Below are 26,480 nucleotides of genomic sequence, written 5' to 3' on the forward strand. Positions count from 1 at the left end.
ACTGTTAGCTAGATATCCCGCGTCCCACTGTTGCTGAGACACCAGAAAGAATCTGCCTGCCATATGTGTTCTGCTCTTTATCAACTACCTATAAATCGCCCATTCTCACTTCAGAAATCTTAGCAACCACCCCCACCTTTTCTCCTTTGTCCAAAATGTCATATACCCAATGTTACCTCACTGTCTTTGGAAGTTTCATGCTTATGTGAATTCACCATGTGTATTTATCAAAACCTTTGATTTTCTCCTGTTAATCTGTCTCTGTTAATTTGATTATTAGCCAAGTTAGAACTTAGACGGTGGGAGGAAAAGTATTAATTTTTTTAGCCGCCACATAACTGTTATCTCTTACACTTAAACTGTAATTATCTGTTTCAGTAATTGCCTAACTGATAAGTTTATAGTTGTAATGAACTTCTTTTGTTTCATTAAAGAACTCTATTCTCAAAGTATTTGTAGTAGAAGTTGACTTGCACTGCAGGGCTATAGAAATTTTTGAGCACTCCAATGGCAAAGCACAAGACAGCCTGGGCCAGGTACTTCTCCTAGCCAACAGGAAATAGTGCTTTGATTCAGTGAAAAGGACAAAAACATATACATTATCTCTACCTTTGCCTGCCGGCCTCCATATAACTACCAATCTATACAGAATGGTTTTACTGAAGACACTTAAAAATTGTAAACTGATGACGTGAAAAGAGACCATAAGATTAGAACTCAGCAACATGTTAACTAGAAAAAAATTTCCACTGCAAAATATAGATGGTAGAAATAGTTTATATATATAGTAAGCTAAGTAAACAAAGTAATCTGTTCTGTAGTCTTGGGCAGAAAGAATAGGAATCGTGTGTATGTGTGGAAGAGACTGTTGTTTTTCCCTCAATAAGCATTTTCCTCTTCTTCCTTTAGTAACTAGAATCTCTTACTCTTAGCCAAGTACATGACTGCCCAGCGAAAGACTACATTTCGCAGCCTCACCTGTAGTTAGGGATGTCCATGCGACTAAGTTCTGGCTAATGAGATGTGAGCAGAAATGAGGCATGTTATTAATACTCTTACAAATAATGAGTGAGGCCTCTAGTCTTGCTTTTACTGCTCTTGTTGGCTGGAACATAGTAACCTAAGAAGCTCAAGCACCAACGTTAAACTATGAGATAGAAACCACAAGGCAGTGCACCAAGATGGAAGAAACCTGGGTTCCCACCAGCATTGTAAACCTGGTCTGATTATACCTGTTTTGCTACATGAGAGAAATAAAGAAAATTACAGCCTCCTCATTCAACTGAGTAATATTCACAAAGACAGTATTGTTAATCTATTAGATGTCATTGCATCTTACAAACTAGTTGCTGAACCCCATATTTATATCAGAAAAAGGATTACCACTGAACAGACCACCTACAAACAGCTGCCTTTGAACAAAACATTAATATGTACATACTCACACACACTCAGACTGTTCTTGCATATGCATATGGTCTTCTACAAGATCGTAGCCGTAAATGAGATGAAGGGAGCTAATAATAAGCACAACTTTATAATAAAAAGGGGCCATTTAAAAACCTTGATACTTACTGAGACATTAGCACTATCACTGCTTGCAATCTCAGCTGCTTTTTCGATAATCTGTTTAAAAAAATTTTTTAATTAGATTTTGGCTCTAGTATTTGTAAAATTTTAAATGTAAATGACTATACTTGTACTTAAGACTACAAGGCACTACATATGGTCTGGCATTTCTATGCTTTATAATATAAACATGAATTTTAAATTCAAAATGGTATTATGCAGTGATTCTCAACCTTCAAACTCCTGATAACTGAGAAACAATGGCATTACTATTAGGAACTGTAACGCCTAGAATGCACCAGGATTGTCTGTAGATAAAATGAGAAGTGGCTTGCATGTGTATGTGTAAATATTTTTAACATAGGTAAAGGTATTCTGGTTACGAAAATGAAAAGGTATGTAAGAGTTACTAAGTATTGAGTAAGTTTTTATCATTTCTCATGTTTTTTTCTGAATTAACAAATATCAAAAGTGTAAGTAAAGTCAAAAGAGAGCCTAAAAATTTTTTAAGGGGCGGCCGGATGGTTCAGTTGGTTAGAGCACAAGCTCTGAATGGCAGGGTTGCCAGTTCGATTCCCACATGGGCCAGTGAGCTGAGCCCTCCACAACTAGATTGAAGACAACAAGCTTCTGCTGAGCTTCAGGAGGGGTGGCCGGATGGCTCAGTTGGTTAGGGCACCAGCTCTCAACAACAAGGTTGCCAGTTCAATTCCCACATGGGATAGGGGCTGTGCCCCCTGCAACTAAGATTGAAAATGGCAACTGGACTTGGAGTTGAGCTGCGCCCTCCACAACCAGATTTAACTCCAACAACTTGGAGATGATGGGCCCTGGAGAAATACACTGTTCCCCAATATTCCCCAATTAAAAAAAATAAAAATAAATATTTTTAAAGTCATTAAGTTCAAAGGGGGCTCTAATTCTTGAAAAGAGGGGAACCCACTGGTCCAGAAGGAAGATCAGTGGTAAAGAATCTGAAAATCCATATCCGGTTACTGAGTTAGGTAATCCTAAACTAATAATCTGTATCCTCATGTGTAAAATGTAGTGATAATTCCCATCCTATTTCATAGGGTTGTTAATATGATAAAATGATATCGTTATTAAAATTAAGCAATAAACAAAACCGATTTGAAAAGCAAAGTGAATGCAAGTGATTACAGCAAAAAAAATTAAATAAAAAAAATGCAGGGAACTTTCACTTTTTATATCTCTATTATTTCATTTGTTTTACAATGATCATACATAAATTGTACTATTAAAGAAAATCCAGCAAGTATGAACATATTTACACGTATTTAAAGACTAAAATTTCCATCTGAAGTTGATCTTCAAAGATAGACTCTCCAAGGGATTGTAAAGGCAAAAGGAAAGTTTAGTGACCATTTGTAGATGACGTAAGCAATGTTGAAATGAAACATTTAAAAGAAACTGGACTTCTCTTAAAATATTAAATTAAAAATACTTATATTTTCACAGAATGTTATATTTGTAAAAATGCATCAAAAAGCATCTCATTTGATCCAAAATAAATTATAGCTGATTGTTGAACATACCATAATTGAACACAAAAATAGCTACACCTGGGACAACTATCACAAGTAGTATGGCTTGTGAATTAAGGAATTAAAGCCACAGTATAAATGTAACAGATGAGTCGAAATGTACCTTTTCCTACTCAAAGTACACTAAGGCATATGATTCTTGACATATTTGGGATTTCTATCGCAATAATCACAAAATTTAATTTGGTTGTACATTATTAATCAGAAAAAAATTTTAGAAAAATTTGAAAAGTTGCTCCTTAGGTGGACAAAATTCAATTAAAATGAATGTAAAGGAAGAAACATTAAGTTACATAAATTTAATTTACATACTATACAAATCTACTCTCTACAGGTCTGGTAGTGTTGAACATTAAAATACAAATTAGTTTATAGGTGGGTTAACTTAAATATTTAGTATAATATCAATTTTTAAAGGTAGCTTGTTCTCAAATGTATTAAGGAAATAAAAGAAACGTGTTTATTATTTGAGAATTTACTCAAAGATTTCGTCAAAAAAATCAGCATCAATTATACCTGAAACAAAGATGCCAAACCCAAAGATAAAACATATGACAGCTTAGCTCTCTTAGCATGTAAATTGTCATAGTACTATTTTCAGCCCCACCAGATACTCTTCTTACTCCCAAGATATGCAGCTTCACATTAAGGAAATGTGTTCCTTAACTGAATTCCTTGCTATAGAGTCTACAAAAATAGTAGGACCTTAGAAGTCTTACTAATAGTAACATTTAACATAAATGATCTGTTCTTGGATACCAACTGGAACACAGCAGTGATTATGTCTTTAATCTCTGAACTAACACGCTAGGCATGTTTCACTGTACACATACATTTCACATGTTCAGTTACATATGAATGCATTTATAGACCTTTTAAATTGAAAATGACCTCAGAGAACAATTATGACCTTCTCATTTTATAAATGAACCTGAACTCCAGAGATAACATGTCTGTCTCACTTGGTCAGTGATAAAGCCAGGACTAAAGAGAGTTGGCTCCCTGCTCAGTGGTCTTTCCACTGAACCAAGCTGTCAATGTATGTGAAGTTTTGAAACAGAAATAGACATACATAGCTTAAACTATAAACATATAGAGCCAAAAATAATCATTCAATTATTTCATGCATAGTAGCCCTTTAAATAATTAGCTTACCTTATCAAAAGGAGGGTAATAATAAGGTTGTTTTTTATTCTCTGGGAATTTGATATGCAAAGCGGTTGCATTTTCAGTATATGGATTTGTTTGAACAGTTCCCATGGGATTCAACATTTCTTCAAGTTCATCTAAAACATGCAAATAATTTTGATTCTTAAGAAAATGCCTTTGAAACGAAACTAAAACAAAACTTTAATGGATTTCAACCATGAAAATGATTTTTAAAGTGTCACCTAAGGAAATCTGGCAATTATATCAGTACGTCTCTAATTTTCTGTTAAAACTTGGCACAAACTTTGAATGTGAGTTTATATACATTTTTAGAATGAGAAAGTAACAAAAATTAATAACTACCTCACCTCACCCTTTTTCAATCTGGTAAGTATTCTGAATTTTGATAAAAAAACTTAATTGAGACTGCTCTCCCTCCATCAAAATTAGGTGGCACAGAGGAATTGTTATTAGTTCATCATCATAGACAGATTTCTTTATCATATGCAATCTGATTTTCATGGTCATCACAGTTCTCAAACTAATATTTTCAAAGTCATCAATGACATTCCTTTTGACAATCTTAATGTTCCTCTATTTCCCGTAATAGCTGATAAAAGTTAAACACCTTCTCTGGTAGTTTTGTAACACTCCATTCAAGTGGTACTCCTTTAACTTCACCAACTGCTTGTTTCTTCAAGACACTCCTTCCTCGTTTCTATCACTCTAAACATGGTCCATTCACAGAATTGTGCATGGGGATCTTAGAAATTCAGTGTTGTCACAAAACCCAGGAGCTCACATAATTTTCTCATTTGATAGATAAGTAAACTGTTGAAGAGACATGAAACTCAAGATGAGAGGACAGAGTTTGCAGTACAACCTGAAGTCTCCTCTCTCCAAACTAATTTCTCTTTTCTCATACTGATTTTTAGCAGTTATTCTCACTATACTTCCTGAGGAGATAAATGATAAAGCCACTTCTGTCTAGGCCTAATGTTGACATAGTGTGCACAATCAGAGTTGTCTCCTGAAGCTAGAAAATCGGTAGAAGTATTTACAAATTCCAGCTACTTAATCATCTTTTGCTCATCTTTTTTAATACTCTCTCATCTCACAGATTCTACTTTCAACTGGACTGAAGCAGTTCTCATAACTTATACAACTCTAAAGCGGCCTTCTCTGCAAATTACAATCCTGTATTTGCTAACTAAAACTAGGAGCATTATACTTATTTGTCATCTGAAGTCAAATGTAACATTTTAGTATTTTTATCAGCCCCAAACATATGGAGCTGCTTAACCTTGCTTAAAAGTGATTACAAAAAAGGCACCCTAATGTATCACAAATGGAGAGTACAAACTGGCACAATTTCTATTGGAGAGCAATTTGTGATTATTTATCAAAATTACAAATGTATTTATTCTTTGACTCAATAAAACCACTTCTGGGAACTTATTTTAGATATATACTTGCACATAAACAAGGTTAGTCATTGTAACACTGTTTAAACTATCAAAAGATAACTGCTTTAAGCAGCAGCAGCAGCGGAGGCAGCAGGGGCAGCCGGATGACTCAATTGGTTAGAGCACCAGCTCTCAACAACAAGGTTGCCAGTTCAATTCCCGCATGGGATGGTGGGCTGAGCCCCCTGCAACTAAAGATTGAAAACGGCGACTGGACTTGGAGCTGAGCTGCGCCCTCTTCAACTAGACTGAAGGACAACGACTTGGAGCTGATGGGCCCTGATGGACCCTGGAGAAACACACTGTTCCCCAATAAAATTAAAAAAAAAAGGCAGCAGCAATCTACGTAGAAAGGGCAAAGAGCAGAACGCAAAGAGCAGAATACTACATGGAATATGCTATTTTGTGGAAGTATAGGGAGAAAAGAAATCTACATTTGTATTACCAATGTATACATGAAGAATTCTGCAAAGACACAAAAGCAACCAGAAGATGTGATTATATACCTTAATAATGAAATAGGGATTCTAGATAATAGATTATTTGTAGTTCATTTCTGGCTTGCTCCTACTGGGATAACTGTGCCAATTCTAGAGCTGATACATGCAGAGTGAATGTGTTCATTTATTATTTCTCATTTTACATTTTGTTAGAGATAAAGTAGGTTCATGGTATGCCAAGTTAATACTGCCAAAATTTTTTCTAAAAATACCTATCAAATTACTGGATGATGATTCAGTAGTTTAAATTAAGATTTTCAAAAAAGTATATTGTGAAATGCCTGATTTTTACTCTTACGGTGAAACTGTAGGTTCTCTTAAGAAATGTGGGGCGGCCGGTTGGCTCAGTGGTTAGAGTACAGTGCTCATAACACCAAGATTGAGGTTCGATTCCCATATGGGTCAGTGAGAAGCAATGGCTTGAGCTTGAAGCTGAGCTGATGGCGGGCAGCTGGTTGGCTAAGTGGTTAGAGAGAGGTGCTCATAACACCACGGTCACCGGTTCGAGTTCTACATGGGCCGGTGAGCTGCGCCCTCAACAACTAGATTAAAAACAATAACTTGACTTGGAGCTGAGCTGTACCCACCCCCCCAACTAGATTGGAGGAAAAAAAATGTGTACATGCACACTGCTCTCCTATATTTCAGGATTAACGTGATTAGTGAAAATTACTGGAGATATATGCAGGAAAGGGTAGGAATAATAGACTATACACACATAAAATATTAAAATGTGAGGAATATATAAACATGCCCACAAATAACTCATTGAAATTTATGTCCAAAATAATTATATATATACCTCCAAAAATAATTCCCAGGTAGCAACTACTAATATATAAACATTTTCAAATGTTTGTCACCCACAAAATAATTTTAAAATCAAGTAAGTTCAAAATTTTACTAAATATATTAACCAACTATGAAGACAGAAAAAAAAAACACGATTATTATATGGCAAGGTTTACACTAAAAATTTCCAACATTTGGGAAAGCAGTACAGACTAACAGAAAGAGTTGAGCAGTCTTTTGAACAAATCCTAGGTTTTAGTCAATTATGTAAAACTGACAGACTAAGTTATTATCTCTGAGGTTCACTTTCCTCATCTGTAAAATGGGGATAAAACCATCTACTTCATAGGGGTACTGCGATTAGTATTTGAAAAATATAGGCATGTGGAAGGTACTCATCTTAGCTCAAATTTCAAGCTAAAGCCAACTAAAGAATAAGTGTTTTTACTATTCTTGCCAAGTGAGTAAATGTTCCTTTTACTAGTATAGATATTTAGTACAATTAGGAGCAATAGAGGTTGTTATACAAAGACACTGTTCCTTAAGACAATTATTCAAAAACCTGTAAGTATAAAATGTTTACAGCGAGAATACATTCATTGAAATAACAAATATATGAAGATACAAATCACTTTTTTAATATGTTAAAATAATCTATGGAAATTTGTTTTAGCATGAACAATGAAGATACCAAATGATGGTTTCTTTACGAAACTGAAAGAACAGTGAATTATAAACATTAACTAGTCCACATGCCAAAACTTATTCTTTAACACTAAGGATTAGGATGTAAATCTTACCAGGAAATGAAGACCAGCTGTGCAATATTATGTCTCCAGATCTCAACTGTCCTTTAAAGTCAAAAACCATCGTATTTACCCATGCTACAGGATAATGCTGTTGAAAAAGATATTGCATAAATACGCTAAGAATGAATTTTAAGGTGTGAATATCTGCATGCCCTTTGTTTCAATAATCTTAGTTCTTGAAATTTCTAGAGTTCTAGATGATTTCCTCAAAACCACCCAAAATAAAAGCAAGATGTACCTGAGAAAATGTCAACATCTTTATATTGGTTCAAGAAAAACCTAAAAGCCAATTAATGTCTCACAATAAAATAGCATATGCCCAAAATAGAATATTTATTGCACAGCCATTGAAAATGATGAGGATCTTCTAATGATTCAAGAAAATATGTGTGATATAGGCAGGCTGTATGTTTTAAGAGCTTTCAGCATATATTACTCCTAATATAGGAGAAGGCAATGTCTCTATGTATCATAGAATTTATATTTCTAAAAAGGAAGCACCAACTTGATAGGACTTTTATGCAGACACTTAGACTAATTAATTTGCTCAGTATAGCAAAAAACTTTATAAATACTCAAAAACTTTGAGTAAAATTCTCTATCAGTGGAGGAAAAAAGATAACTCTTCTGGGATTTTTTCATGAAAATTTATTATTTTTTTAAATTATAATAACCAGAAAAAATACATACTGATATTAGGAATAAAAAGGTACAAAGTCACGTACATAAAAGTAATCAGGTTTTTTTTTAAGGTATAAAATTCATGTGCCCATCCCTAAAAAAAATTTTCATAAAGAAAATGAAAAAAAGACGACTAAAAATATTAAATGGGAGAATGAGTCAGAAAAAGTATACCATCCTTTATCCACAATTTCAAAATCCAAGAAAATGAAAAATAATGCTTTGTTCATAATTTATTTGACAGTAAAAAAAAAAAGGCCATAAATTACATGAAATTAATTGGCAGTCTTCATTTGCCTCATTTAGTGTGATATTAATATATTTCACTGATAGACAATGATGAGTTTGATTACAGATTTGAGCCCTAGACCCTACCAGGTTTGTTGAGTAAAGTACAATCTATGATCTTTCTGAAATGCACAAAATTCTGAATTCTCAAGTGTATCTGGCACCTGAAATTTCAGTTAAGAGACTGCAGACCTGTAAAACTTTCTTCATTCTTTTTCATCTGTATCTTCTAAAAGTATAACATTTATAATAGAGCACTTATAGTATGACAGTTACTAAAATAAATTTGCCAAAACAGAAATGAATGAACAGGACATAAAAATGGAGATTTACTGTGTTTTTGAAATCAGTTCTTAGAGAGCAAAGTTATATGATATATTTTCACTTATATTACTCAATTATTTCAAAAGGTCTTAAAATTATTCCACTATAGTATTATTCCATTATAAAACATTTTTACAGAAGTTAGTATATTACCACTTTTCCAGATTTCCTGATGGTCTGATATTTAGAGGGATTAATCGTTTTAGTTGATTTCTTCGTTTTCACTTTATCCAAAACTGCATAAACAGCAAAACATAATCTAGCCATTCGTGGCAGGTCACAAGTATTAATATCAAATTCCAGTGGTTCATTCCAAATGTGATCATTTTTCCCTGATATCTCTGAGCTTACGATGGTTTTACACAGGAGTTCAGTACCATGAAAAAGGCCAGCTCTGACATGAACCTGTAATAAGGGAGATAAAAAGAAATACAGAATCATGAATTTTGCACCACTGAAACACCTCTATTTTGGAGAATGAAGAAACATATACTGGGAGAAGCAGCACATCAACTCCAGGAAAGCCTATTTGCCTACAAAAGCATCAGACTGTAATTAATCAGTGTATTATTCACTAAGCTGTTTAACCTATTTTTCACTTACTAAATAAACAAACTAAAAAAAAATGCCAGGGATATCAAAGGTATAAACAGGTCTAAAGAAATCAAGACCATAAGTATAAAAACTATTATCATATGCTTGCTTCATTTACTTGGGATCTTGCTTTACTCATTTAGTTGGGAAGGAATGGATGGAAAAATGACTCCAAAGTCTCTTTCTACTTCTAAATAATTTATCAGTTGGTCCTTATAAGTAGCCAACTAAAGATATTCTATCCATATTTATGATTATTCTATACATCACTCACTGTCTTTCATTTTTTTCTTTAGATCCAGGTTCAGAGTGGTACAAGATGTCCCAGAAAATTTTATTCAGTCCTTTATATATATACTTATTTTTAAGACATGATCTAATTATCTCCAATTTAGAGGCAGTAAAAGTAAAACTAAAAATAGTACTAAAACACAGAGACTAAAGCAATGAAATACATTAAGATTAAATGTTTTTATATTGAGTATTCAGAGTGACTTACCATACAATAGTAATCAATAAATATTTACCGAATAAATGAATACATATGTGGAATTATTTAGGTTTGTCTTTCTTAAATTTAAAAAACCTTATCAATAAAAATTTTTACTTGTTAATAGTTACTATTCTAATTATGAAAAGGAAGATAAATAACCAAGACTACCTACTTCATCTATAAATATTCAAAGATATTAAGTAGTGATATAAAATTTTAAATATTGATAATACCATCAACTTTTTAAATGATAAATATTTATAATACATTACAGTTATGACTTTAAAACTTATTAAAACAATTTAAAAGTTATACTAGCAAAAATGTAACTATAATTTAATAGACTACACACCATAATGTAACACGGAAAGGATGGCTTACTTTAATAAATACTATTCATTAATGTAACTCCTGCAAAATAAACACAGATGGATTAACGGGTTAAATATTTTTAAGTAATTAAAAAACAAAATGAAAATTGTTAAACAGATATGAGAGGGCCAGCCCGGTGGCTCAGGCGGTTGGAGCTCCGTGCTCCTAACTCCGAAAGCTGTCGGTTCGATTCCCACAATGGGCCAGTGGGCTCTCAACCACAAGGTTGCCGGTTCAATTCCTCCGAATCCCGCAAGGGATGGTGGGCAGTGCACCCTGCAACTAAGATTGAACAAGGCACCTTGAGCTGAGCTGCCTCTCAGATGGCTCAGTTGGTTGGAGTGCGGGCTCTCAACCACAAGGTTGCCAGTTTGATTCCTCGAGACCCTCAAGGGATGGTGGGCAGCACCCCCTGCAACTAAGATTGAACTCGGCACCTTGAGCTGAGCTGCCGCTGAGCTCCCAAATGGCTCAATTGGTTGGAGTGCATCCTCTCAACCACAAGGTTGCTGGTTCAACTCCCGCAAGGGATGGTGGGCTGCGCCCCCTGCAACTAGCAACAGCAACTGGACCTGGAGCTGAGCTGAGCCTTCCACAACTAAAGTCCTGAAAGGACAACAACTTGAAGTTGAATGGCACCCTCCACAACTAAGATTGAAAGTTCAACAACTTGACTTGGAAAAAAGTCCTGGAAGTACACACTGTTCTCCAATAAAGTCTTGTTCCCCTTCCCCAATAAAATCTTAAAAAAAAAAAAAAAGAAAAAGAAATGAGGGGAATCAAAATTTTCCACCCTAAGGCTGCTTTTTGGGATACTGATTTGATTTTAAACTGTTTAGTAAGAAAGAACCTCTGACCCTCCTTTTTCTGCCCAAGAGATTCAGAGAAACCTGCTTCAGGAAGGGAGCCTTTGCTTGATGACCTTAAAAATCTTCACCCCAGCATTAGTCAGCAAGACTCCACGCCTATTAGCTAGATACCCTGCGTCCCACTGTTTCTGAGAAGCCAGAAAGAATATGCCAGCAAGAATCTGCCTGCCATGTCTGTTCTGCTCTTTGACAACTACCTGTAAATCGCCCATTCTCACTTCTGAAATCTTAATACCCGCCCCCACCTTTTCTCCTTTGTCCAAAATGTCATATACCCAATGTTACCTCACTGTCTTTGGAATTTTCATGCTTAAGTGAATTCCCCATGCATTATGTATTAAAACCTTTGATTTTCTCCTGTTAATCTGTCTCTGTTAATTTGATTATTAGCCAAGTTAGAACTTAGAAGGTGGGAAGAAAAATATTAATTTTTTTTAGCACTCACAGATCCTATACAGACATAACACCAAATGTCCATAATCAATTTCAAGATTGAGTAGCCATAGCCTTAACCAACCTTTGTTTAAGTCTATGTCTCTAAACTACTTTAAATATTTCCCCATGTTCCTCAAAATTAGGCTACAAGTCAGGGGACTTCCATTTTTAGTTTGTAATAAGTACAAAGAAGGATTTTACATAACAGCACTCTCAGGAAATCTATTTACCTTTATGCTATACTCAAACTATCTAAACTGAGAAACTGACAACACTAGTGTTTTTAACAGCCAGGACAGAATACCGTGTTTGCCCGAAAATAAGACCAGGTCTTATATTAATTTTTGGTCCAAAAGACGCATTAGGGCTTATGTTCAGGGGATGTCATCATGAAAAGTCATGCTAGGGCTTATTTTCCGGTTAGGTCTTACTTCGGGGGAAACACGGTAGGAATAAGAGAAAGGATACTGACATACAATTTCTCATGTTCACAATTACTTTATTCTCTGAAGAAAAATTTAGTTGCCTATAAGAACCATGAAACAATTATTTCCTAATTAAGAAATGGCCTCATCATGAAATGCACAATAAATGGCATTTAGTGTTAGTAAAATTATATAGAAGGTAGGAAGAAAGAGCACAAAACACAGATTTCTAAGTTTTCCTTCCTAACATACCTCAGGAAGACTGAACATCAGTTAAAGAACATATAATGGGTGAGAGTTTTAATCTATCAGGAGGTTAGGAAAAAGTTCCACCACCGTCGTACCAAACATTATCTCATAAGGAGCTCAACAGGTAGAAAAGAAAAAAGAAGTACCTACTGCCTACACAATGACAAGCCCCCCAGCATTCCTTAAGAACCAAAAACAGCCTGGTACAGCTAGGCTCACATGAGGGCTGCCTGCTAACAGCAAAGTCAGTGCCATTTAAGACTGCTAAACAGGAATATAACTTAAACAGTTACAAGGCCACTTTTCTTCGGTGCGGGGGGTAATGTTTGGGTATATAAGGGATGAAATGAAAACAGAGGCAAGGAGAGCAGTAGGGAGGCTACTGCTGTAATTCAAGGAGAGATAGTAAAGGCTGAAACTATGACAGGGTCAGGAAGGAATGGATAGTAAAAGATATTAATGAGGTAGGATCAACAGTATGTGATCAGATATCAGACTGATGACATATGACAGATAAGAGAGAGAAGCAACATTAGCTGCTTCACCAAACATAAGAGGAAAGGCAATCCTCTGGGAAGGGGGAAAGAATGAACTGGGATCATTAGATATAAGGTAGCTTTAAAAAGTGTATGAAAATAGAAATCTGGAACTGAAGAGACGCTTGGGCTAGACTGAGGAGGGGGTTGTTGGGATGAAGAAGAGGGCTTGACGGAAACGGAGTCTATTTCACTGACACACAACACTCCACAATCTCCTTGTAAACTATAGAGGGGAGGGTTGAGGGCTGTCATCTATTCACACGTGATCCTGCTTAGGACCTTCATATCCATAATAAGATGACTTTAATTCTACTCTAGGCTCAGGTGATGACCAAAGTATATATGCTTTGCTCTCATATGTATGTATATAACTGACCTTAAATAACCAAAACAAAGTCTTCTGCTGCCTAATCCTTACCCAAAACCCAGTTTTGAGTAAAAACATACAAACAATTTCCTGAAAGACACACAGTGTATTTCTTGGGAAAGTCCAAATATTACCATTCAATTAAAGATAAAAATCACATAACTGAGTATAGTACCGATTGAATTATTCTGTTCTCTCATAGAATGACTTTCTTCTGAACTGTACTGTCAATATTATATTTTAAGTCCATCCAGTAAACCATACTGTAAGAGAACAATATGGGAAACATTTTATCTACTGCAGTGATGCTGCCAGGGGTGTCAGTGCTCACTTTATCACCCACTATGTTTCCTTCATAGGAACTGCTAAGCATCTCTAAATTTACAGTATCAGGATGAGCTACAAACCCATGAATAACTAGTTTGTTTTTAACCTTAGGTGACTCTGAATATTGCAAACTGATCATGTTTGCTGTGTTCTGACCACTAGCTATATTGCAAGCAGAGAGCAAAATCTGTAGTCCACATCAAGTAGTTACGCAAGATCTTATTATTTACATATCTACTGTGAATCTTGCTCCTGACTTTTTTGGCCATTAAATATACTCTTTTTTTTAAAAAGTCAAAACTGTGTATATTTTGTGTGTATATGTGAGAGTGAAAGTGTGTGTGCACACGTGCACACAGAGCAAAAGCACAAGAACATGCAAGTGGGAACGCACATACCTCAAATCATTTGTGAAATTAGATTAAGTAAATCATAAGTAAAACCAAACACACATAAAACATATTTTGCATCTTTTGTATGATAGTATGGAAGTAAGGAATTTCAGGATAAAAATGATATTCAACTCTTACTGTAAGTGAACTTAAAGACTTAAGGATTTATCATCTTTTGAATATGGAATATATAGTGTATTCAGAAAAATTTCAAGTTTAAAAAATGAATTATTTTTCAATGTTTTTGTGATAAAGCCAAGCTACTTACAATAAACTGTTGAGCTCAAAAACGTTAGCATCTCTTGCTTTTTGACAATTTTTGCGAAATACAAATAAGCAAGCATCTACTATATAAGTATTCAGTAAATGTTAGTTAATTGTTTTAAAAAAACAAAACAGGGCTGGCCCGGTGGCTCAGGCGGTTAGAGCTCCATGCTCCTAACTCCAAAGGCTGCCGGTTCGATTCCCACATGGGCCAGGTGGGCTCTCAACCACAAGGTTGCCAGTTCAATTCCTCGAGTCCTATATGGGGTGGTGGCTCCGCCCCCTGCAACTAAGATTGAACCCAGCACCTTGAGCTGAGCTGCCTCCCGGATTGCTCAGTTGGTTGGAGTGCATCCTCTCAACCACAAGGTTGCCGGTTCGACTCCCCCAAGGGATGGTGGGCTGCGCCCCCTGCAACTAGCAATGGCAACTGGACCTGGAGCTGAGCTGCGCCCTCCACAACTAAGACTGAAAGGACAACAACTTGAAGCTGAATGGCACCCTCCACAACTAAGATTGAAAGGACAACAACTTGACTTGAAAAAAGTCCTGCAAGTGCACACTGTTCCCCAATGAAGTCCTGTTCCCCTTCCCTTTTTTTTTGAAAGAAAAGTATAATGTAAAAAATTGTGAACCCCTAAAATGTTTTTAAAAAAATGCTAGTTATAATTCCATCAACCAACTTCTGGCAAAATTCAGACATAAGGAATGAAGTAAAATTATGGATCAGCTAGTTAAAAGTTCAAAAAAAACTTCAAGTATAATGGCTAGAAAAGTCCTATACTAACTATAAACAACAACAGCAAAGGGTGTGATCTGGAAAAGAATAATAAAGAATGAGTCTAACTTGGATTGCGCATGGTAATAATAAACAAAAAAGAGACCCTGTATATTTTGAGGAAATGTGTTGAAATATCATTCATTATCTAATAGTTAAAGTGTAATTTATTTAAGACCAAGTCATTAAAATTATGTCTTCTTGAGAAATCTCCTTAAATGATTAAAGTAAATATATGGTTAAAAACAAACAAGAATAGGAAAAATAATCTACATTTAAAATAAAATGAAAAAAATTGTTTTCTGAATTTAAAATCTCCCATAGTATCAAATATTTAAGATTTTGTTTTTAGAAAAAGCAGTAAGAAAAACCATTCACTAAACTTGTATCATGTGACATTTTGTCAAAATTGTCCCATTTCCTGATGCCTGGTCTGGATGTCTCCAGATTCTGAAAAGTGAAGAATTATAAACCATCACTATGCTTAATACAGTCACACATTTTATTGTCCAAGTGCCCCCAAAGGGACACTTTCTCACAAGCCCCAGAACACTTGGAGAGCAAGAGAAGGCAGGCTTTATAATGCAAAAGACTCACCACTGCGCTACAGCAAGGATGTGCCAAGCCTGCACACAGACGGCATTGCTGAACTCACCAATTAAAAATGCTTTGTGTTGGGCAAGATATGACACTTTATCCCAGCATCAATACCTAATTTCCTTCTTCGACAATATGGCCAAAATCCACTACATTTTGCCTTTAGATATTAGACACAAAAACAGATCAGTAGCATGAACAGGCTGAAATGCCCATGATTTCATGAAGTAGGTATATAATTTTGTAAAGAGGCAGATTTGTTCTGATTTGTGGGAGATGCTGTGTACTAACCTTTAACTAAGGACACAAAGATATTACAGATAGTTAAAATTAAAATGTATTAATTCATTCCAAAAAATATTTCGAGTTCTAGGCACTAAACTAAGGAGATAAAAACATTAAGTTACAATTTCTTTCCTCAGGTTATACATAATTGTAACAGGTTAGCAGTGCTGAGACCCTTATAACTAGGCAATGGGGGGTTATGATTCGTGACTAATAAGTGTGATATAGGATGTATCTGGGCTTGGAATTCTCTGGGTTTCTCCTGTTTGGGGTTTGCTGGACTTCCTGAATCTGCTATAATATTTATATCTTTTGCCAGCTTTGGAAAGCTCCCAGTAATAATTTCTTTACAGTTTTTCTGAATTGCAGTCTTTTTTTCTTTTCTTTCTGGGATTCAGGTTATACAAATGTTAGACCTTCTGATATTGTTATAGGCTCTAGTATTTTTTTCTCCTCCAATCATTTTTCTCTCTGTTGTTTAAACTGGAAATTTTTTTATTAATCTTCAAGTTTACTGACTCATTCCTTTTTCCACTACCATTACCATTTCCACATTACCATTCCACTGAGTCCAATCAGTAAATTTTTTAAATTCATTATTTTATTTTTCATTTCTAAATCTTCTGTTTGGTTCCTCCTTATATCTTCTATTTCATGCTTGAGACTTTCTATTTTTCCATTTCTTTCAACTGTGTTTGTCCAAAGTTGTTGGAGTATTTTTGTAAGTGTTTTAATATCTTTGTAAGATAATTCCAAAATCTTTGTCATCTCAGCATTGATATGTTATCTTGTACATACAACTTGAGATTTTCCTGGCTCTTTATATGTCGCTTACTAATTTTTATTTATTCTTTTTTTTAAAGAGGGCGCAGCTTGCAGTGTCCCATGCGGGGATTGAACCGGCAACCTTGTTGTTATCAGCACCATGCTCTAACCAACTGACTGAGCTAATGGACCACGCCCATGTCACTTATTAATTTTAAATTGTATCCTAGATATTATGATCATTATGTTATACGACTCTGGATTTTGTTTATATCCTATGGAGTTTATGTGTTTGTTTTGGGAGGCAATGATTAGATACAGGCTGCAAGCTCCAACAAGCCTTCTGTATGCTGTGGTGCCAATACCAGTTCAGTTTTCAAATCCTTTGTAGGGCTTTTTGGCTCTGTTCTATGTGTGCATCATACTGTGACCAGTCTGAGATTTGAGTGGCAGTTTATGAGTATGCATCGTTCAGTTCTCCAAGTATGTAGGAAGTTAAGACTCAGATCCACAACGTTCAGTTCAGGAATAAACATGTAAGCGTAAACAACCTTAAGGGGTTGCTTTCCCAAGCTCCTCCTACTCTGCAATCATCCAAGTATTTTTTGATTGCCTGGGGCTCGCCTTTTCTTGTCATCTAGCCAGAAAGCTGAGTCTTTATTCACCCACACTTCCTGCAACTATGCCAAACAGCAGAAGGACAGAAAGGACAGATTGGGGGGAGTCAATGAGGATTTACCCCATTCTCTTGAGACTACAACTCCTCTAATCAGAGAAGATGGTTCAACTCTGCATTTTAAGCCTGTTCCCATTGCTGCTACTGCTGCCACAGGACTTCTTAGAAACTGGGGCAGATAAGAACTGAGAAAAGAATAGGAAACAAAAAAGAGAGGGGAAAAGGGGGGGGGGGACTGCAGTTTCTCTGAGAGTAAGAAGACCCCTTTTTCCACTATCGCTATAACTAGAGGGCTTCTTGAGAGCTCTCTGACTGTACCAGCACCATCTTCTAGGTTTTAGGCAGTACTGAATTCACTACTCTGCTGAATATTACGATGCATACCAGAAAAGTGAAAACATCACAAGGCTGGGAAAAGACTGACCAGGAAAGCAGCAGTATGTTACAGAATTCTAAGCACTCTCATAGAGTTGAAAGACACTGAAGTGCCAGCCAGGCAGAGTAATGAATCTTCACTGAATAGTTAGGATTTTCATTACAGACTTCAGCGTCATGTGCCCTGTAAGATCTCTGGGACTGTGAATATAATGGGTCTCACTCCCAGGATTAGGTTACTATATGACATAGCTAACTTTAAGGAAGGGAGATTATCTTTCAAGGGTCTGACCTGCGTCTTGAACCTGCAAGCCTTCAAAAGGAACTACACAAAAGGCCCTCCTGGTTCTGAGGCCTTCAGACGCAGACTAAACTAAACTATCGGTTCTCCTGGGTCTCCAGTTTGCAAAATAACCCTAAAGATCACAGAAGATAACCAACTCCGTAAGATCATGTGAGCCAATTCCTTAAATATGTGTTTGCATGTGCATATCTGTGTACACATGCACGTGCATACACACACACACACACACACACACACACACACACACCCCCCATGGGTTCTGTTTGTTTCTCTGGAGAATACTGACTGATAACATCTATTCTCATCACTTCTATTTAACATCATACTGTAGGTCCTAGCCAGGAAAAAAGTTTGGAAAGAAAGAAGTAACAGGTACACACCCCCCCTTTTTTTTCCTTCAGATTTCTTTTCATAATTGTACTGGAGCTCCTAGCCTGTGAAGCAATTAAACAGAATGGGATGTATCCACAAGAAAATCATGCCATAATTGTATTAAGTTACTTAAATTCAACTATATAACCCCGCTGGAAAAAGAAAAAGGTCAGCAAGGGAAGACTAGAGAACTAGATGAAGCGGAAAGGGGGTACACTTCCTTTTTTTTTTTTTTTTTTGAGTAGGGGATTCTTTAAATAGTACACGTCATTAAGTCCATTACTTCTAGGAACATATGACCACAAACAATAAAGTCAATGCAGCTTGAAATAGCTAAAGGAAGTTGGCACAACCTATGGAAATAAAATGTCACTGATAAAGAAATAATTTATTTTGTCACTGACAAAGAAATAATATGTAAGGCTCAAGAAAATAAAGCAGGTAGTGAAGGCTACTTTGGTCTTCCTCAGGAAGAAATTAAATAATAAGAGAATAACTACAAAAGAATTAAATAATGTAAATTATCTACAGAAGATAAATATGATTAAACTACAAATGGAATGAACAGGTAGGAATTCCCATTTTACAATGTAAATTACACATCTATACATACAAGTCACTAAACAAAACCACATATGTATATTATACTCCATATAACTTGAGGATAGATTTGCCTATATGTGATTCTTGCCTTTAGGAATATACTACCCAAGGATTTCTATTGAATATTTCGGACTGCCCAAGATTTCTATAAAGTGAATAAATCAAGTCGTAGAACAATGTATATAATATCATCCCTTTTTGTTTAACAAACCAACCAATCAACAAAATAAACATAACCAAAACCCCTTCAATCCCCAAACCATATATTTATATATATTTGTATAAATGCAGAGGTCACTCACAATGCCAGTTAACCTTAAATCCCATATGATGATAAAAAGATGGGTAGGAGAGATCAGTAACTTTATTCTTTAATCATGTTTGGACTTTTTTACCTGTTGCAGCAATGTCATACTTTTGCAATTGGAGAAAAGAAAATAGTAAGAAAAATTTTAATTAAAGGAAAAAATAAAATTACAACTAAAATAGAAAACAAAGGCTAACTGGCATAAGCACACTCATTAAAAATTCTAGCTGAGAATGTAAGAGCAAAAAAGCTCTTATTTTAATGACAGCTACCCAAAGACTCTTTAATGTCCCCTTATAAAAGCAAGCCATTAGTAATCATTGGCAAGGTACTCCTGAATATATCATCATGCCAGCAAACATCTCTAACTAACTGAATCTCTTTCTTGGATCACAAAACTATTCACTTAATTTCCTGCCAAGCAAAATAGGAGAAAATGCATGCTTTATACTTTGAGACAAAGTGCCTAGTTAAGTCTTCACTTAATTGTATGGGGTTGTGCAATAAATCCCCACGTGTTAACAACTTGTGGTCTATAATGTAGTCATCTATTTTCTTCCAGGAAATGGTATTACATTTTCTGTGTTCAGCAAGTTTAAAAGAAAAAGAAGGAGGCTGAGAGAGGAGGCTGGGTGCAACTCTAAGCAAGGCTGAGACAGGAGAGTAAGCTTGCATACAAACATGTGACTAACAGTTTCAGCTTAAATTTCACTTGCTAAATTTCTGATCTAAAGCAATTTCTTTTACCTAATATATTACTGGAAAATTTCAAGCTATCCAGTGCATCTTCAACTATTTAAAGAATACTTTAAAACAACAATTCTTAATTGTTTTATAATAAATTACCATGTTTTATTTCATGTAATTGACCAATATGGGTAAAATTTAATCTCCAATGTGACAGTCATTGAGCATATCAGTAAGTTATTCAAATAATGGAGCAGATAACAAATTTAAATCTTAGCAAGTACTCACTTTTACAGTTTCTTCTGTGTTAAGTTTATTTCCCTTAACCAAAACAATTTGGAAAGGGTTGTTATTTTCCCAAACATGCTGTAAAAAAAGTGAAAGAGTATTTTAATGAAAGATATCAATATTTTATGTTAGCAATGAAATCATCTTATCAGTTCTCATGTCCACTGTCAAAATAATGAAAATAGCTTTGAACTAACAACTGAAAGTCACATATACTAACTTAAGCATCATAACCACTAGCACCTAGTTCTCATGGAAAAAAAAAAGGCAGCATTCCAATACAGCTAAGAGATTCACGAAATTAAAGACCATAAACAAAAAGTATTAAAAGCTCTGAATATATTAACAACTGACCGCTTAAATTAATATATAGGCAGTATCTTAATAATCGATGAGTGGCTAAATACAATTTGTTAAGAATGAATAACTATTAAAAAATGTTAACTGTTCCCATGAGCACAAACTTAAAATTTGCTTTATACAAATTTATTATATTCCGGAGAAAATGGTGCCTTTGATACATTTAAAGTCTAAAAGTATTCAGTAAGAAGACAGGCAAATTATAACACAAACACTATTGTAGCTAAGCTGACAGAAATGAAATATACTAGGAAACCAACTATTTCTGCACATCTAACTTTTTCTACCACAATGTCTCAAATTACTCATTGAAGTCCTATGTTTAGCTCTAGTCTCAAGACGTCTCAAATTTAGTGGCATATTTCTTTGGCACAAAAGATCACCAAAAATATAAATGGCATATTTACATTTATATGTAGCTTGATAAGGAAAAACAATAGTAGCTAGACATAATTATTAATAAATGGTGATGGATAATTGGCAAATATGTATTGATTTTCATAGAAGGAGAAGTGAGCAAAGAAAATATGGGTGAGACTTAAGCACATAACCTAACGAAATGACATGCCTCTTGGAATTGCCAAAAGTTTACAAATGAAACTTACAGAAATAATTCGCGTTTTCTTTGGTGGTAAAGGAAGAGGAAGGTTAGATGCATTTCTATTTATGGCAGCCTCTATAGCAATCATTTCCTGTTCATACATCTTTTTGATCTTGCAACATTCCACAAGTATAAAATGGGGCAAGGTCCTGTTCATGACACAGTTCCGGATATACTAACGGCAGCAAGAAACAATAAGGTCAGAATATTCGAGCAAATACTTAAATCAACAGAAGAATAAAATTAGGAGGAGCAACACTATAACAAAAGAATATCTACGAAAGAATATCTTAACTCAATATCAAGAATATTAGAAATTAAAACCACAACATTAAAAAGTTACCATAAATTGAACATCTAAGTACATAAGAACTGAGCTAGACACTTCTTATGTTAGCTAATCTTCATAAAAACTCTGTAAAAGAGATTATCACCCATTTAATAGATTAAAGAATGAAAATCAGATTGGTTAAGTTAACATCTAGTGTCTTTCAGACCTGGATTTAAATCCACCTGCCTGACTTTTTTTTGTTTATCTGCTAAACCTTGAAAAAAATAACATGCTTCAGTCTAGATGTTTTGTCTTCTCTTTTCTGCACTTAATACCTGACGACAGTTTGACCAATCAGCGCAACTTTCCAGGGCAGGACTTGATCATCACAGACAGATATCACAGTGCAGCTTTCACCAATCAGTGAGGAAAGGTGAACATGTAAATACACATATGGCCATTTCTTAAGCCCTCAGGTGGCCAACTCATACTTTCCCATGGATCCTTGCGGTAGACCTGATACCTTTGCAGCACAGGGTACCAGGCAACCATTACTGTCTCCCCAGAAAAAAAATCTATTGGCCACCAAAAGAGCTTGATGCTGTTTTATTTCCATGAAACCAAGATGATTCTCCAGAGGCATATAAATAAGGGTGTGGTTATTCACATTACCAAAGATTTCTAACAAACTAAACAGAAATCCAATGTATTACTCAAAAGAATAACTTTCCTATACAGATACGAAGTGTGATTCAATGTATTGTATTCAATTCAGAGCCACTAAAAATACATTCTTTTAAATAAAATAAAATAAAAAAAAAAACATTTCCAGGCTGGCCTATAAGTGGGAGTTATATATTATGATATATTCATTTAAAAATTATCACTGTGAGAGACGTATCATTCCATTTCCTTCACATTCCTTTGCCCACATTGTATATTGTCTCTTTTATGACCTGTACAAAAACATATGCATGCCTATTTTTCTTTATTATGACCAATTCTAATGTTTGGCAAAACAATATACCTTCCCCTTCTCAAGATAAGATAAAAGTGTTAAAGAAGCAGGTTACTTAAAAGAAGACAATACATGAAGGGAAGAAGGCAGTACTTCTATTTCTATGCTGCCACCAAGCACTTTTCATCTTCTTTCTTCCTTTCACGGGCTAGAGTTCAAGCACTTACTATCAGAATGCCACAGCTCCCAAAGCTGTGTGCAAAGCTGTAACTGCTGTTTGACTTTCTACCTACCAAAGCGTAAGAATTAAAGGCCACACCAAAAATCTTAAAACAAGATGTATAAAATTCCCTGTTATACCTGCTAATAAATCAGTTTCTTATTCTCAAACATCATTTAATATTTGGCATGCATGTATTCCTCTTTCTTAAAACAAAACAAAAATCACACACACACACACAAAAACACTTATTTTTCTACAATCTTGTTACTATTTATCTAACTTGGCATTGAGCCTATTATTATGTAAGGACCATATTCAGGCTCCAAACGTAATTTCAACTAAAATATCTTTAAGTTCTTTAAATGCAAAGGCAGGATCCTATCCTTTAGATACCATACGTTATGGTAGGGGAAGGGCATTGCACTGCACATCTGTTAAACTTCACTTTACTCCAAAAATATCTTATGCCCTTACGTGCCTTCCATAAAGCATATAATCAGAGAATTCATGACTAAATTGTAATTAATATTTCAAAGATTAACGGAAGTTTTTGAGGATGGTCATACCTAATTCTTAGAAAATTCCTACCACATTGGAAGTAACAAAAAAAGGAGGAGAAGGGAGATTACACATATAAATATTGGACTGAAACTGAAAAGTTTTCTAATACACAATGAAAATGTATAATATTACTTTAGACAGTTAACTGATAATCACAAATAAGTTAGTATATTTGTGGTTATTTAGTTATTTAGTTAGTTATTGTGGTTAGTTAGTACATTAGTGGTTATTTAGTCAAAATATTTCATATTTTACTTCCACCAGTATATTTTATATATAAATCATTATGTTTATATGATGAAATAAATAGGCATCTGTAACAAATTGTATTAAAGAATTCATAATGCTATAGGAAATTATAACACTGAAATATTCAATCAAAAAAGCAGAATGCAAACATTATAAATACACACATAATGTATACAATCATTATGCCAAAAATATATATAACTTGAAGTAAAATGACAAAAACATGCCAAAATGTTAACAATGGTTATCTCAGAGGGAGATACGGTTATGGATATCTATTATTTAATTCTGTATTATTTCCTGTAGATTCCAAATGTTCTATTATGGTAATACTTTTTACCAGAAATTTTAATTGTTAAATACACATACATACACACACATACACACCCCGCTGGTAAACAGTTAACACACATACCTGGAACTGGATTAGTGGGTGATCACCAAACACATATTCTACTCTCCCACTGACTTGCAATACATAGTCATAGGGGCTAATTTCATCTTCTTTCCCATGAATAGTCAAACGTTTCTGGATTGCCAATTCATTTATTTTGACAGGATTCATATCAGGACACACTTGAAAGCTAAACACATCCTAGAAGAGAGTAAAAAAAGGTGCAATTTTACATTTGTGCTTAAAAAAACAAAACACTCTTTACACTTGTATTTACTATTATATTATAAACAGCCATACATAATATTGAAATATGTACATTCTTTACATTTAATATTCCAGTAAATTTTTCTATTTTCTAAATATAATGTGTCGACGTCAAATTTATTAAGATTTTCTGATAATTTGCAGTGCATCTTACACTATACAGAGTACCACAGTTACCACAGGTCAGATTAATATTTAACGAAAGTTTATCATCAGGTAGTTTATGCATTTCCCAGTGAATATCTGTCTTTAAAAAGTTAAAAAATAAAAATAAAAAAACCTGGACAACCAAGATGGCACAGTAGGTAAACACTGTGTTTACTTTCTCTCACAACCACATCAAAATTACAACTAATCTACAAAACAAACATTATTGAGAATCGCCTAAAATCAAGCTGAACTGAAGCCTTTCAACTAAGGACTTGCAGAAGAAGCCACCTCCAGACTGGTAGGAAGGTTTGCGGAACCCAGACAAGTATGTCCTGGCTTGAGTATGTCCTGTACCTATGGCTGTACAGCCCTAAGCCAATACTAGTGGCAGCCGGCCTTGGTTCATGGCTTGACCTCCCAAAGGTGTTTCCAAGCACAGCACAGGTGGCAGTCATCTGCAGATTTCTCTGTGTCTCCCGCTAGGTAGCCCTGGGTGGGGCTCGGGCTGTGGCTGAAGTAGACCTACAGCAGATCCACTCCAAGGTGGTCCTGGAGCTAGCGCCCCCAGTGACCAGCTTCAAAATGAGCTGGAGCATCACCTAGCTGTCTCCAAGTGCAACACACCCAAAGGACAGATTGGGCAGGCACCAGAGTCCTGCTGAGGCAGTCCTGCTCTGTAGGATCAGGCCCTACACAACAACTCTTCCACTGTAGTCCAGGCCAGTCCTCACAACCAGTGAGCCCAAGAGTCAGTCCCTCATATTGATGTGCAGCCATCAACGAAGGTTCAACTACAAGAGAAGGGCACACACAACCCACACAGGGACACACCTGGAGTGTGTGACTCAGGTAACAGAAAAGACTGTGCCATGGAACCCCACAGCACACCTACTACATAAGGCCACTCTACTAAGACCAGAAGACATAGCAGCCCTACCTAATACATAAAAATACACACAGGAGGCAGCCAAAATGGGGAGACAAAGAAACATGCCCCAATTGAAAGAACAGAACAAAGCTCCACAAAAGAACTAAGCGAAATGGAGACAAGCAATCTATCAGATGCAGAGTTCCAAACACTGGTTATAAGAATGCTCAATGATCTCATAAAAATAGAGCTGGAAACCGTGGAAAAGAACCAGTCAGAAATAAAGGATACAATAATGGAAACAAAGAACATATTACAGAGAATCAACAGTAGATTAGATGAAGCAGAGGACCAAACCAGTGATGTAGAAGATAAGGTAGCAGAAAACACCCAACCAGAACAGCAAAAAGGAAAAAGAATCCAAAAAATTGAGGAGACTTTAAGGGGCCTTTGGAACAACATAAGCATACCAACATTCTCATTATAGGAGAAGTGAGAGAGCAAGGAATTGAAAACCTATTTGAAGAAATAACGACAAAACTTCCCTAACCTGGTGAAGGAAATGGACATACAAACCCAGGAAGCACAGAGTCCCAAAAAAGATAAATCCAAAGAGTTCAACACCAAGACACATCATAATTAAAACACCAAAGGTTAAATATAGAGAGAATCTTAAAAGCAGCAAGAGAAAGGCAGTTAGTTATCTACAAAGAAGCCCCCATAAGACTGTCAGCTGATTTCTCAACAGAAACTTTGCATGCAAGATGGGAGTGGCAGGAAATATTCCAAGTGATGAAAAGCAACAACATACAACCAAGATTGCTATACCCAGCAAGTCTGTCATTTAGAATTGAAGGACAGATAAGGACCTTCCCAGACAAGAAAAAGCTGAAGGAGTTCATCACCACCAAACCAGTATTACCGTGTTTCCTCAAATATAAGACCTAGTTGGACAATCAGCTCTACTGCGTCTTTTGGCACAAAAATTAATATAAGACCCACTCTTATTTTACTATAAGATCGGGTATAATATCATATCATATCATATAAATACTGGTCTTATTTTCAGGGA

The 26,480-nt window shown here is 35.3% G+C and overlaps 1 protein-coding gene across 4 annotated transcripts in view; it reads right to left on the reverse strand.

The window, feature by feature from the left end:
• PIK3CB (phosphatidylinositol-4,5-bisphosphate 3-kinase catalytic subunit beta) overlaps positions 1-26,480 on the reverse strand; it is a 161,018-nt gene that overhangs the window by 43,163 nt on the left and 91,375 nt on the right. For all 4 annotated transcript variants that reach the window (XM_033132719.1, XM_033132718.1, XM_033132716.1 and 1 more), the window contains 7 exons: positions 24,145-24,324; positions 21,472-21,642; positions 20,507-20,584; positions 9,297-9,548; positions 7,842-7,938; positions 4,290-4,420; positions 1,576-1,626 (listed from right to left, as the gene is read on the reverse strand). In XM_033132719.1, the coding sequence (XP_032988610.1) occupies positions 1,576-1,626; positions 4,290-4,420; positions 7,842-7,938; positions 9,297-9,548; positions 20,507-20,584; positions 21,472-21,642; positions 24,145-24,324 (960 nt within the window). The remainder of the gene's footprint in view (positions 1-1,575; positions 1,627-4,289; positions 4,421-7,841; positions 7,939-9,296; positions 9,549-20,506; positions 20,585-21,471; positions 21,643-24,144; positions 24,325-26,480) is intronic.

Source organism: Rhinolophus ferrumequinum, chromosome 17 (assembly GCF_004115265.2).
Source record: "Rhinolophus ferrumequinum isolate MPI-CBG mRhiFer1 chromosome 17, mRhiFer1_v1.p, whole genome shotgun sequence".
Classification (NCBI taxonomy): domain Eukaryota; kingdom Metazoa; phylum Chordata; class Mammalia; order Chiroptera; family Rhinolophidae; genus Rhinolophus; species Rhinolophus ferrumequinum.